This window comes from Sander vitreus, chromosome 22 (genome assembly GCF_031162955.1).
Source record: "Sander vitreus isolate 19-12246 chromosome 22, sanVit1, whole genome shotgun sequence".
Taxonomy (NCBI): domain Eukaryota; kingdom Metazoa; phylum Chordata; class Actinopteri; order Perciformes; family Percidae; genus Sander; species Sander vitreus.
The window spans coordinates 8,507,183-8,521,679 of record NC_135876.1 but is presented as its reverse complement, the minus strand read 5'-3'; the positions used below and the strand labels follow the sequence as shown (position 1 = coordinate 8,521,679).

Here is a 14,497-nt window from a genome sequence, read left to right as displayed (position 1 = left end):
CTAATCCTAATAACTGACTCTAAATTACAGTGTTCTGTCACTATGAAAGGTTTGTTTAAATTACAATCAGCCAACACAAAAACGCATATTTTTCTTCTAGAATTCAACATTTACTTATATATGAAAACATACAATTTGTTTTAGTTGTCAAAAAAGTGTTATTTTTCCATTGGCAGCTAACCACACAATTATCATCTGGGTGTTGCCGAGTTAGTTAGTTAAATTAACAACCTAGCTGGTTAAGTAGAACTAAAAGAAACTGTGCAATGTTTCTGAATGTGAGTAATTTAAATAAACGATAATTTCATCTATCAAGGTAGACAAACATAAGTTATCCAATTGTCCTTAAGGAGTACATTTAAAATTACTTTAAAACACTACCTGTAGTACTTTAAAGACATTTTGCTCATCTTTGCACTGCAGCAAACACACATGCAAATAAATATCTTACCCAAATGACTCTAACCCTTCTTAAATACACCTACCAGGGCTCCTTTCTCTCCAGGTGGACCCTCCTTACCAGGATGACCCTATAAAATAAGCAGTCACAAAGTGGTTAAAAGGGGTTGTTACAATGTTGTTTTTAAACTAAAAACTCAACGCAGTGAATGGTGTGAACAGATGTATGTTATGCAGCTAGTTGATGCAACAATTTATGATGTTGAAGCATCTTTTCAAACAAGAAGTGCACTATATGTGAATTGGTGGTACCATTATTATCTATAGGGGGAAAGGCCTTTGTGTTGTCCTTTATATAGCTGCTCTAGTTGGCATGGCAAAGCAAGAAACATACAAATCTGAGAATGAGAGCGAAGGGATGATCTAACTGGCCAAAGGCTCCTTGCCCACAGAGTAACCTGATAAGCCTTTTCAAACCAAAGCTGAGCCTTGTTGAATCCATATAAAATATGGTCAAAATTGCATTTTGTCTGATTCACATCAAACAACACAGGTTTTTCAGGTCAGTGTGCACTCTATGGGTTTTTTTGTGCTGCACACATTCAGTTCTGTGTGTTAATGGCCACTAGTGTGATGGTTACTGGTAGAGTCTGAGTGACGGGGCAGGTAGACATGCCTATACAAACGGCTCGACACACATACACATGGAAACCTTTAGCTGTGAACACCTGGCACTTCCAATTTGAGGTGCGAGGTTGAGGCAGAAGGCTGTAAATCACCAGGCTCTGGGGCCTGAGGGCAACTAAGGGCTGCCTACCTCTTGAACTTACACACCTCTCCTAGCAAGGGCAGACAGGGAGGAATGACATGAGATATTACAGGTCTAGAATAACAAAACTCAAAGGCACATTTCTTATATTTCTTTGTCTTGAGAGATTTCTGAGGCACACTTCTGCAGTATTTCACAGGAATGCTCTGTGTGTGTCATACACCAATAGGGTAAACCCATCAAACTAGTCCATCCAGTCTATACATATTTTGTTGCAGAATGTTTGCTTAATTCTTTTAAAAGACACAATTCTTTACAGTTTAAAATGCATTATTATACATCTGGTCCAGTTTTAGATGAGAGCTTGTAGTTATGTCAAGGTCTTTAAACTAAATAAAAACTATAAACAAAAATTACATGATGTATATTGATTTATAGTTAGCTTTATAGTTAGCTGTTCTCTTTACGATGGCCACTAATAACAAATTATACACAAAGCTCTACATCTATAAGCCAGGGTGTGCAGCGACTGGCTGAAAATGGTATGAGGCATAATGCCACCTACTACCTGATCTGCATCCCATGCCCATATATTGTGTAACAGTTTGATTAGTTTATCAGAGGTCATCAGATCTGGTTTAAAAAGGCTCCTACACAAGTCAGTTTTGTGATGGAACTCGTGGGTTGAACTTGGTGTTGAGAAAACCTTGCGCTTAAAATCGAATCACCTCAACAACCCTGCTTTGCTTCAAAACAAATAGTATACATTTATATCATGTACTATACAGTTGCAGGGATGTCCATGTGTATGTACTATCAAACATATGTCTTTAAGTGCAATTTTTTGTTCATATTTCTGTTTGTGTGTGTGTGTAATACTGATATACTGTATGTACGTATATAGGTGATAAGAGCACGCACAGGAGGCCCATCAGCTCCAGGTAGTCCAGGCAACCCCGACCTGCCCTGCGGTCCCTGTATGGGGAAAAGAAAAAGACAGGCAAGGTCAAAGCTCTGACAATACAAACTAGTTTCAGAATTCTCTATTACTCAGGCAGCAGTTCAGAGTTCACTCAGAGTATCTGCAGGTTCCAAAAAGCTGAACATAAAACATGTCATGAACTTTCCTTTGTTACCTGGAGTTAGACTTAAGAGAGCAGACTGTCCCTGACTCAACATGGCTAATCAACGCATGTTCCATTTAAGGTAAAAAGCAGGACACTTACAGTAATGTTAAAAGACAAAATGACCAGTTGTTTTTGGTAGAATAGATAGGATTTAAATGAGTGACTTGGGGCTTTATGAATAACTATGACTTGACTTGCTAAGAATGTGTAACATATCCAACTAAATATCTACATGTCGTTTAAACCTTTGCAATTATATAGTTAGACTGTTGATACCAAATGAGAAAAGGCTAAAGTTAGCCTAATCGAAAAGCAACATCTCAAACATTTTTCCACCCTAAATCTGAAATAACTATATAAATATATATAATATAAAATATAAATTACTGATTATTTAATGTTATCCCTATTGTGCTATTTTTTTCATTCTTTTTCACAGAAAAATAACAGGGTTACATACTTTTTCACCAGGTGGTCCGATAGGGCCTTGAGGACCAGGAAGACCCTGTGAGACAGAGACACAAAGAAATAAGTCTGTTGCTATAGCAACAACAAGCATGCTTAAACACACACGCACACAGGTTTGTGGCACTATCTTTGTGGGGACCCGTCATTGACATAATGCATTCCCTAGCCCCTTACCCTAACCTTAACCATCACAACTAAATGCCTAACCTTAACCGTTACCCTCACCCTAACCATAACCTAATTATATCCCTAATCCTAAAACCAAGTCTTAACCCTCAAACAGCCCTTTAAACTTGTGGGGTCCAGCATTTTGGCCCCACAAAGCTGTTGGGACCCCACAAGTATAATGGACTCCCGGTTTTTGGACCCCACGAATATAGTTAAACAAGCCCACACACACACACACACACACCCACACCCACAAACAGACAAAGGTACAAGCTAAACAATCCTTAACTAGCTCAACTATTTACAACTTCAACAAACTCTTCAGCTTATCCAGCTTCTGTGTGTGTGTGTGTGTGTGTGTGTGTGTGTGTGTGTGTGTGTGTGTGTGTGAGAGAGAGAGAGAGAGAGAGAGAGAGAGAGAGAGAGAGAGAGAGAGAGAGAGAGAGTGAGTGAGTGAGTGAGAGTGAGTGTGTGTGTGTGTGTGTGTGTGTGTGTGTGTGTGTGTGTCGCAGGGGTAATTTGAGGCACTGAAGCTTGCTCCAACAGGTGTGGCAGCTTTGAAGGAATTCCGCCAACATGAATAAGATGCTTTCAACTGGATCAACCCCACAACATTCTCCTTCCGAAATATAAACCCAAGAAAACTACTTGAGAAAAATGTGTGAGTATGTGTGTGGTGTGTGTGTTCTTTATATGTCTCCAGGGAGGGGTGGGAGGAATAAAGGAAGGGTGGGCAGAAGAGAGAGGAGCAAATTCAAAAAGTCAAAATAAAGATAATAATAATAATTTTATGCCTCAAATTTAACTAAAAAGGTACAACCTTGTCTTTTACACCTGGAAGGATAAACAACATCACACCATGCTGTGAGGAGGCAGCTGTTCAACTGTGCATTGAATTATTCAAATGCATCTCTAAGTTTGCAAGCTGTCAACAGTGAATCATAAGTAAATCTGCTTTTCTCTGCATGCAGAGTTTGTGGTGGAAGATACAGACAGCAATGAGGCCTAAAAAAAGTGTGTATGTGACCCCTTCACTGTATTAACACATGATGATGCATGCATTGACACTGCACTTTGTTTTTGTCATAGGCGTCACGGGTGTATGATTGATTCGTTCACCTGTGTTCCGGGGATTCCCTGCTGCCCGGGTGGACCTGGTTCTCCTTGCGGTCCCTGAAATGAGATGGAGGATGTCAAAATTGAACATTTGTCCCAGAGTAATCCTCTGTGCCAAATACTGCCACTTGAATTATAATATTATAAACATTATTCTTATTGTCAACAATCAGGTGGGTTCCGTCCAACCTTCTGCCTAGCAACAGCAAAATTACTCTGGCGCGTAAACATGATTTATTTCAACTGCTTTTGCAGAAGATAAGTCACATATTGTTCTGAGTATGTAACTGAATTAAAAATAATAAATCAAATGGCAACATTTATGTTTAATATTGTATAGGTCTATAATTCTATAATCTATCTATAATCATGTATACATAATGTAGAAAGGGTGACAAAGTATTGTGTACTGTACAAGCAACAACCAAACTTCAAGATAAAATGCTTCAATGCACACTCCTATTCTCTACTATATTTAGCGTCATTAAGCTGTTTGAGGATTAACTCATTCCACAAGTTATTTGAGTAAATAGTTATAGTTTGAAGAAGTGTTTTGGTGTTCCTACTCCCACTACCCTGCCTTATCTACTGTGCTATGAATGCCTCTCAGATCTTAACTAACTGGGACCTTATTCTATTGTGTCATGAAAATATACAACACATACATGAAAAACACTGTTAAACTGTAACTGCATTCAAGGACTTGAGGGTACGTTTGACCCGAAATAGCTGTTGCACATTTCAAACTTCATTATACACTACTTATTTTGTAATATCCAGAAAGGCTGCACCACAATTTACAATTTGATCCTGAGCTGCCTTTTGAGAGACTACTCTCCTTCTCAGGCCCTCTGAGCCATTGGACTGACCTTTAACCTCCTAATGTGCATCCTAAAGGGATTTAACAGCCTAAACTAGACAGTGCAAACGTATAGAAACAGTCATGTCCTGGTAGGGCTGGGCAATATATCGATATTATATCCATATCGACATGAGACTAGATATCGTCTTAAATTTTGGATATCGTAATATGACACAAGTGTTGACTTTTTCTGGTTTTAAAGGCTGCATTACAGTAAAGTGATGTCATTTTAAGAACTTACCAGACTGTTCTAGCTGTTCGATTATTTGCCTCAACCCACTTAGTCATCATATCCACATTACTGATGATTATTTATCCAAAAAAAATCTTCTTGTGTACATTTTTGTAAAAGCATCAATTGTCAACCCTACAATATTGCCGCAATATCGATATCAATGTATCTGGTCAAAAACATTGTAATATTTGATTTTCGCCATATCACCCAGCTCTATGTACAGCTTAGTCACTTTTAGTCAGTTTAGTAAGAGTATGTTGTGTTCATACCATGTTTCCTTTGGGACCTGGAGGCCCGTCAACTCCAGCAACACCCTGCGAAGGACAAGTCAGAAAAGACTCATATATCAAGTTTAAGTTAAGTTTAAATGATAGTTTACTGTAAGGATAAGGGTGGTAAAGATGATGGTACATACAGGAGATCCAGGGGGTCCTGGAGGACCACGAGGTCCAAGCAAACCTCTAGGACCCTATGAAGAATGAGAAGCAACGACTTATATTCTATACTCAAAAACACTGCTGAATACTTTTCAGTTGGGCAATCGTGTCCTCTGGTGGAAACTTTTGTCAAAGAGAGATTAGATATCAGAGATCACTTGTAAAGCAAGCTTTAAGGGAATCTTGTTGTGACATGTTGGAATCCCAGATGTTTGGGAAAGCATGACAAAATAAAGCCAACAGCAGACAAGCCTTACGCTCTCGCCAGCTAATCCTCGGGGCCCGATCTCTCCATCCTCGCCCTAAGAGAAGAAAAAGACAGAAGGGAGAGTAAATGTATTGCATTGGTCTTCACAAATACAATCTGTAAGTAAATACTGACATTTTGTATTGAAACATTACAATTATATCACCACCTACAATCCTCAACTCTGGAAAGCCTTTATTAGCCAGGGCTTAATCTCAACATAACCAAATATTATTGAAGTAGTATTTGTCTAGGGGTGGAGGTGGAGGGTAGAGTGGGGTAGTTAGTTTCAGTGGGAGGAAAGGTTAAACACAAACCCTCCACCCTCCCTGTTAATAGTCTCCGCCCAGCTGCAGTTGCCTGAGGGCTGAGCTGGTGGACCACATCTGATGTAACTGGTTCACCTCAGTTTAAGTGCAATTTCTGTTAAAATTCACTCAGAGAGGAAGTACTTACTCTCTGTCCATCCTCTCCAGAGGCACCTGGGGGTCCCATTGGCCCTGACTCCCCCTGAGATAGAGAAACAGAGAAAGAAAATGAGAGACAGATTTCAGTTCATTCATCATTTTATGAACTGATCACGCCCAATCTGGGTTCCAAAAAAACTGGAATCAGCTCTAGGCTTGTTACATGTGTGATATTTTCTCTTTCAGTTTTAAAAAAAAATGTATTCTCATACTGGACATATTCTGCATCATTCTGTTTGTTCTGCTGTTGTGATTTTGAAAACTCTTGTTATGCTGTATTCCATGCCTTATATATTTCAATCATACAGTTCTACTAATGTGGAAATTGTTGGTTACTTTAAAAGATTTTTATTGCGGCATTCTTATATATTGTTTAGTTGTAGTTGCTATATAATCATATCGCATTTAAAATGTATGGGCCTACTGCAGAGTGGTTTATTAAATTGGGGTTAGAGACAAAATTGAAATTATAAGACAGATTTGCCCTTTTCATTGTCTTGCCCTCCACAACGAAGTGATTTCTGCTTCCAAGTCTACTTTATAAAATGTTGGTCCATTCTACAAATCTGGCAAACATCAAATATGACTTTCTGGCTTCAGTGCAATCTTGTCATTACATTATTTCCATGTCAGACCTAATGATGCAGGCACATTAGTGGAATGAAACAAATTATGACTTCTTATTCAATTATTGCCCGCATGACATTGCAGTTATTTACTCATCACACTGAAATTAAAGCAAGTTACTTAACGTGATCTCTAACCGGTGAGTGGTGAATGCAGCCAAATATATTTGATTCCAGCCTAAATGTTTGCCATCTACAGTAGAAGACACCCAACCCTTCAGTAAATCATACACATCTCCAGTAACTAAGGTATTTGGTTTAAAGGCTAGTTCTGTGACTTATCAAGTGAAGAAACAGTATTTTGCTCATAAGCTTAAAACATCTACAGGAGTTGTTTCTCAGGCAAAAAATCTGGTTTATTATTACTCTCAATGGACAAGTTTCACAGGCATTCAACTTCAGTGGGATCTACAACAGTAAAAGGACTAAAAAGCAGTTTTTGAGAACATCCTAAATTGTATATTTGACACCTGTTTTTGACGAACTGAACTGGTGACAACCACCATCCTGTACTCACCCTGTGTCCCTTTTCACCAGGCAGTCCAGGCAGTCCATCGAAGCCTCTGTCACCCTGTACAGAAACACAGCAGAGGATGTCACCAGACCATGCAACATCACCACACATAAAATATCATCATGGGCTGCAGTATGCCCGTAGCAATGCTTTATGAAAATAATGCACTATTTCTCATCTATACTTAGTCACATGAACATGGAAAGTTGGGTGATGGCATACCTTGGAGCCTGACTCTCCGGGCATTCCACGGGACCCGTCAGCTCCGGCACGACCCTTAGAAACATTAGCAGAAAAATTACACATAGAGATAAAGACCAACATATTGCAATAGCTTGTAAGATGAGTTTAGGGCAAAATCACTCTTGATATTCTAGAAAATCCTTGTATGTTTAAGATAATTAGAAGTTGTTTTATTGTGTTATCGTAGTCTTTTTTGTCTTGTCCAGGTGGCTTGTTGGATTGTGCCATTTTTGCAGTTCTTTTATTACATTTTGTTAGATTAAAATTAGCCAATGGCTCACAAATGACCCATGCATCAAGCTTGCATGACTAATTTGCCTATGACTGGTTAATGTTTATTAATAGTAATCAATTAGTTCAAGATGTTTGGCCCTGCAGAGTGACGGCACTGTGACACTAATTGCCTCCCACATCCATAGCTAGTTTTCCCATTTTGAGACAGATTTACTGCCTGGCCATTGATCCGAGGATTGGAGGCAGCGCAGGCCTTTAAGCACATATCAAGCAAATGTTTGTTGGACTGGAAATAAGCCTCTCAGCATTTCAGCAGTGACCAAAAGTACAAACAACCACACAGCAACAAATACAGAGACATGTGAGCACACACACAGCACAGTGAGAGTGGACCAGGTCATTGAGTTCACTCACCCTCTTGCCAGGTTTGCCAGGTTGTCCTGGAGGCCCTTGGATGCCCCGGGGACCCTGTAAAGACACATGGGGACCACTTAGTGACAAAGGAATAATAACCTGGGAAGTGGCCTACAATCACGGATGGGAAATATTTTATCTCTATTATTAGGATCATCACTTCCTACTCACCTGAGGACCAGGGTCTCCATATTCACCTTTCAGTCCAGGAGCACCAGGAAGACCCTGAAGACAGAAAACACAAAACCAAATATAAATAATTTTCATTCAAACTGTGACACATGCAGTTTGCTACAGGACAGAGTAAAAAATAGTGTAAACAGCAGATGGCGATGTTTAGCTAAATATGTACATTCTTTTTGTGTGTTCATCTGAAAAAAAATGAATCCACACATTCCTGTTACTACAGATGCATGAACTACCTGGGAACTAAAGTGAAGACAGTCAAAGACAATAAGATCCTTTAAATTGTCATACATTCTATCACTCTACTTTGACTCTCTGACAATTTTTCTTCAATAATGGATAATATGCAGCAGGTACAAACATTGCTGTTCAGTTGGATGGTAATGGGTTGTTTTTCGCATGTAAATGATTAGAATGTGAAATTATCCTGATAGCGTTACATGTTATAACACTTTCAGGCACATTGCCACAACCGGGTGTCTTTTGGCATATACTGTACTTAAGTCTAAAAATATGATGCTAAATTGTTGGTCTCAGCTGACATTTGGGGCATATACTGTAATCTGTCTGCAGACAAGTATGGATTCAAAGATGGTGATTTGGCGATTACAGACAGACATTTTAGAATCATAAAATAGCTTGAATGTCTGAAAAGCTGGGTTTTAAACATGTAATCAATCAAGAAGGGAAACATTTTGGAGAGGTACATTTGCAGCCGATAAAATCCACACATTCCTTATCTCAGCCACTGTTCTTTGTATGTACGTATTGCCATATCGTTTCAGATCATTATGCATGGCCTTTTGCCCGAGAAGAGCAGATTTAACAGAGGGTAATTCTTTGTGTCTTTTGTAGGGCCTTTTCCTGCAGATAAATAGTGGATCGTGTATCAACAAGCCCAAGAGAAGGGGGGGGGGGAATTTTCTTGGCAGCTGGTAGCACCAAACAGACAGGCAGTGTGGCACTGAGCCACCTACCACTGATGCAACAAAACAATATTTCTAAACAAACAACCTGGTTTCTGGTCTCTTCCAATACATTTGTCCTGAAAACACTAAGATGGCTTTTCTGAGACAATCCAGAACTGTCTACAGCATTGAATTCCAAAGCTATTTCTGAAATATTGATGAGAAGCATATAGCATCAAGCTTTGGGGATTTGTAACTTTAATAGTCATAGTCATAATATTGATCCGAATGGATATCCTGTGTGCTTATGACAACTTTAATTATCATATGCACGTACGATAGGATGAATAGTAAACAAGCCCTGGAAATATGAACAAAAAAGGTAAGAAGCCAAATTCGTACAAACCACCACACACACACACACACACACACACACACACACACACACACACACACACACACAAAAAGCAGACTCACCACTGGTCCAGATCTTCCTGTCAAACCCATTGGCCCTGAGGGTCCCCTCATAGCCAGCTGCAGGGCACAGGCACAGACAAGAACAAGGTCAAACTCCACTTTCGTAAAAATCCATTCAAAAATCTACTGCATAGCCATGTTTTGAGGAAGAACATCTACATTCTGTATACAGTATAGAGCATATATTATGTGCTTTTATAAGTTTGTATATTTTTCACACTTTAATCGTTTTCGCCATGTCATGTTAATTTATTTAAATGTCGATTTTATACACAACACCTTGTTTCTCTTATATGCCATATATTATTTATTTGTATTGCACGTTTCATGTTCCATGCTGAACTGAATCTGTGATTTTTTTAATTTTACTTAGACATGTGTGTTTTATGACAGAATATTATCAAATCAATGAAATGTATGACTATTATTAAACGTGTCATTGTTTTAATTTGGTGGTGACCATCAATGTAGATTTTTTGAAGTGGTAGGCAAATGACCAATCATATTACATATTGCCAATTACATATATTTTGATTGGTCATTCTTTACCATACTTTTTACATTTAACTTTTTAAAAGTGTTTAAGTTTTAAAATGAGTACACTGAAAAATGCACTTAATGCATATCTGTATCACTATATCTAGTTTGCATTCTTAATTATAAATTTCTGTGCGTATCTTGCTCATTCTGATTACATACTATATAACGAATCCTTCACAGCAAAGCATGAAAGACAATCATTTTATTATTTCATCACATCTCATTATAATGTATACAATGCCTTTGGGTCCATTTCTATACTGTACACTCTGTGGGTCATTCTCTAATTGCTTTCTTATTGTGTTGTCTTATGGAACAGCGAACTCGAAAATGTATTTCCACACCTAATCTCTTTGTTCGCTGTGGTCTCTGACTGTGTAATTAATGTGGGATATCATCTACAGAAGTCCAGAGTTTCTCCTTTCCTCTAACCGCCCACCTCCTCTTCTACATATACACAAAGACATTTTCTACACCTGTTGGTTTAGCCCACCCGCAAGTCGAGAGCCCCTAAAGTATTTTTAACAGTCTCTCCCGTCTGTCCATCTGTTCAAAGTGGTCTTTTTATGTTGTTGCTCTTCAGCCTGCTCGGCATGTCTCCTTTTAGCCTTGCAAGGCAAACAAAATGCAGTTTACTCCCCTTCCCTCCCCACCAAGTACTGTCTCCTTCATCCTTCCCCTCATTTTCCCCTACAGCTGTGAGTAGGGAGCAGGGTGGGTGTGGGGGGTTGGCCACAGCCTTTTGGCTTCTCTTTGGCTTTTTTAAATGTCCATTTCTACTTACTCTGGCCTGGGACAGGATGGCCTGGGCTTGGGCTTCTTGGGCCGACACCACTGGACCCTTCTCACCATCGCCACCAAAACGGAACTGTTGAAGACACACAGGCATTAAAAAAATTGCTCAATCTGTTTTGTCTGCACTATTCAATAATTTAGAAATTAGCCTATTTATGGAATTATATGATAAAAAGGTCACTGGTATGTACTGCTGTTGCGTCATTCTGAGCACTTACTGGCAGCATCAGCATGGTACCAGGGGGCCCTGCCAAACCATCAGCACCAGGCAGACCAGCACGACCAGGAGGACCCTGCAATACAGGAGACATGCCACCAGATTTATAAAATGTATCAACTTTATAAAAACTGTAACATTTGTAAGAATTTTTTTTTTTTTCACAACAACGTGATGAGATTTTGATTTCCTCTTCCTCTGGTGGCTCCTCAGTGATTATTAAAAATACAAATCACATAGCTGCTTGTATGTATGCAATGTACAGTATATCTTATCATATCTAAATAGCTAAACTATGTGGTTTGAATGAAATCACATTACATTGTAGATAAATTAAAATCACTCTTGAACGCTATACCAAGACAAAATGACAAAATGCAGAAACATATGTATATATACATTTGCTGTGATATTGCACACACACACACACACACACACACGGAGCGGCACATGCTGGAGGAGTGTTGTTTGTAAGTTTGATTAACATGTGCTCCTCCTCCTCCAGCACACATAGACTAGCCTGTCTATCTGTAAACCATACTACTGGCTACAGTCCAAAACCAAATCCATTAATTCTGGTGTGCATGTTTGTGTGTATGAGTGTGTGTGTTGCATGTCTGTGGAACAGAGAGAGTCTAAAGAGCAAAGCGTTAAATATGGTTACCTCTTACCAAGGAAAAGCCAGGCCAAATATCATTCCTCATCTTCTAATCTTCAAGAGACCATGATAATTAATGTGATACAACTTATTTCTTTAAGGTCTTACTGTATTTAGGAATTATAACTATGCCAAGTATGCATAAACAGTAAAAATAGTGAAAATAATAGACAAGGTGAAGCTCCAGCATCCCTCCACTGACTCTATTGTGTTCTACGTATACTTAGACACCTTGGGGTGCATTATAGTGCCTAAGGCAGGTTGTCGCAGCTTGGCTGTATAAAAATTGACATCTACTTCCAAGAGTTTGTTTGTAATCAATTTAAGTCGAGGTTACATCATAAATACTGTTGCTAAGGTTACTGCTATTATTTCTACACTGATGTATAATGATGGATGAGATGTTGAGCAATATTTGAAGAGTCCCAATATACAATTTTATCCACCTGCCAAACAAAAATAATATCTTATGTGGCCATGGTAAAAAGCTTTCCAAAATTGTTATATACAGCAGCATAATGTGATTTAATGTGGCACATGGAGTACACAAAAAACAATCTTTTGGTTATCAAAATATTCTTTTGCAGATTCTTACAGGTCACCTTACCAATCAAGTGATAAAGACATAAACACTCAACCATTTAGTGGTCTTAGTCTGGTGGTGATCATTGGCTGTAGTGTTGCATGCTAACACTTAATAGTAAGCTACTAGCATGATCTCAATATGTAGCTAAGTAAGGGGTTTTTGTGTAGAAGATTGGTAAACTTTTACATGAAACTTACATAAATATGAGGCTTTGCATGGTATAGCAAGTCAAAGATCTTCCATTTGTTATTTGGTTTGATACACTGATAGATTGTACACATATTTACAGTGTAAAAAATATGTGTCTGGTTTGGGGACATAATTGACAGCTTACCCTGTCACCAGAATCTCCAGCAGGGCCTGGGGGTCCTTGTAGGCCTGAGGGACCTGGAAGACCCTAAAAAGACAAAGCTCAGTCAGCAGACCACCAGCAGGAGAGCTCATTCAATTTTGACAACAGTGGTGCATAATTGTGCCCAGGTGCAACACACTGACTTATTTCTTTTTTGACAATATACTCACAGCTGGGCCGGGGGGGCCTGGTGGTCCTTCAATCAGCATGCCCTTAAATAAACAAACACATTGTTTCACCACAAACATTGTGCAAGAGCAGGTTTAGGATAAGTCAACAAATTTGGGGGGAAATTTTGCTGCAAGTTTTGGTTGTTTGACCAGTGCTTTATAAAGGGTCTTAACAAACTGCAGTTCAAGAGTTGACTTCATTTTCCTTGGTTTTAGATCATTTGCAACTTATGTGATAAAAGTGAGAGAAAGTTTTGACAGCTCACTCAGTAAACATAATAATTTGAACTATAATGACATGATTATATCACTTACAGGCTCAATGACAGCCGGCTCGCCCTTTTCTCCCTTCTGGCCGAAGGCTCCTCCAGCCCCAGCAACCTGTAGTCACAAAGCAAGCACAGAGGTGACATTCTTCACACAGCAGCTATAGTCCACAGGTGAATGGATAGCAATGATGAACAAGGAGGATGTTTGTTAGTGTTGGAACAATCTATCAATATCACATACTTAGGTGCAACTACTGTAGCTATGTCAGAGGCAGAGAGTGAATCAAGAATGACCCAAAGTGAGATGACATTATGGGACCAAACAGGAAATATGTTAGTTGTACTGAGAAAGAATGGACCTCTATGTGCTGTAAATGGAGCAATGCTGTCATTGCATTGCCATTGTGCAGTGTGGCTAATAATGACCAAATAAAATGTTGCTTAACACCAACAGGTTATTGTTGTCATGTGAACCTAACAAAATAATACATCGGATACATATATACAGTGTTTCCCTTATTATTGTACAGGCCTGAAGGGCCTTTTTTTAATGCCAAAAATAACGCCAAATATCCATTATATTTCCCCTGTATTCATTCTGCACTGCCGTGATTCCATGAACGAGGCAACTGTCTGTGGTTTGTTCACATCTGTAACAGCAGGCTAGGTAGCGAACGACACGCTAACGTGCTGACGGATTCTGGGCTTTTTAGCTGACCTGGACCTGAGAATATTAGGATAAAACAGATCGGTGATGCTGTCATTGTGCTCTGTGAAGTTTGCTGGAAGTGATGTAATGTAGCGTTTTATGTGGAATGAGCACTGTGCCGGACTCTGTTTAACCACTCCCCCAATAAGAGACATTGCCTTACAATGTACAGTTTCACATTTAAGTGAAAATAAAGTGTCTTCTTTTCTAATATTTGTGCACCATTGCAAATGACAAAATCTAAATACATAGCTGAACACAACTGTATTTCATTAGTGGTAGGGGATTAGTTCAGCTGCATTGT

The 14,497-nt window shown here is 39.0% G+C and overlaps 1 protein-coding gene across 7 annotated transcripts in view; it reads right to left on the bottom strand.

The window, feature by feature from the left end:
• Positions 1-14,497, bottom strand: part of col11a1a (collagen, type XI, alpha 1a) — an 85,524-nt gene that overhangs the window by 45,713 nt on the left and 25,314 nt on the right. For all 7 annotated transcript variants that reach the window (XM_078280238.1, XM_078280240.1, XM_078280237.1 and 4 more), the window contains 18 exons: positions 13,531-13,596; positions 13,216-13,257; positions 13,028-13,090; positions 11,451-11,525; positions 11,222-11,305; positions 9,898-9,954; positions 8,498-8,551; positions 8,327-8,380; positions 7,658-7,711; positions 7,439-7,492; positions 6,285-6,338; positions 5,839-5,883; positions 5,560-5,613; positions 5,414-5,458; positions 4,051-4,104; positions 2,756-2,800; positions 2,090-2,143; positions 486-530 (listed from right to left, as the gene is read on the bottom strand). In XM_078280238.1, coding sequence (XP_078136364.1) covers positions 486-530; positions 2,090-2,143; positions 2,756-2,800; positions 4,051-4,104; positions 5,414-5,458; positions 5,560-5,613; positions 5,839-5,883; positions 6,285-6,338; positions 7,439-7,492; positions 7,658-7,711; positions 8,327-8,380; positions 8,498-8,551; positions 9,898-9,954; positions 11,222-11,305; positions 11,451-11,525; positions 13,028-13,090; positions 13,216-13,257; positions 13,531-13,596 — 999 coding nt within the window. The remainder of the gene's footprint in view (positions 1-485; positions 531-2,089; positions 2,144-2,755; positions 2,801-4,050; positions 4,105-5,413; positions 5,459-5,559; positions 5,614-5,838; positions 5,884-6,284; positions 6,339-7,438; positions 7,493-7,657; positions 7,712-8,326; positions 8,381-8,497; positions 8,552-9,897; positions 9,955-11,221; positions 11,306-11,450; positions 11,526-13,027; positions 13,091-13,215; positions 13,258-13,530; positions 13,597-14,497) is intronic.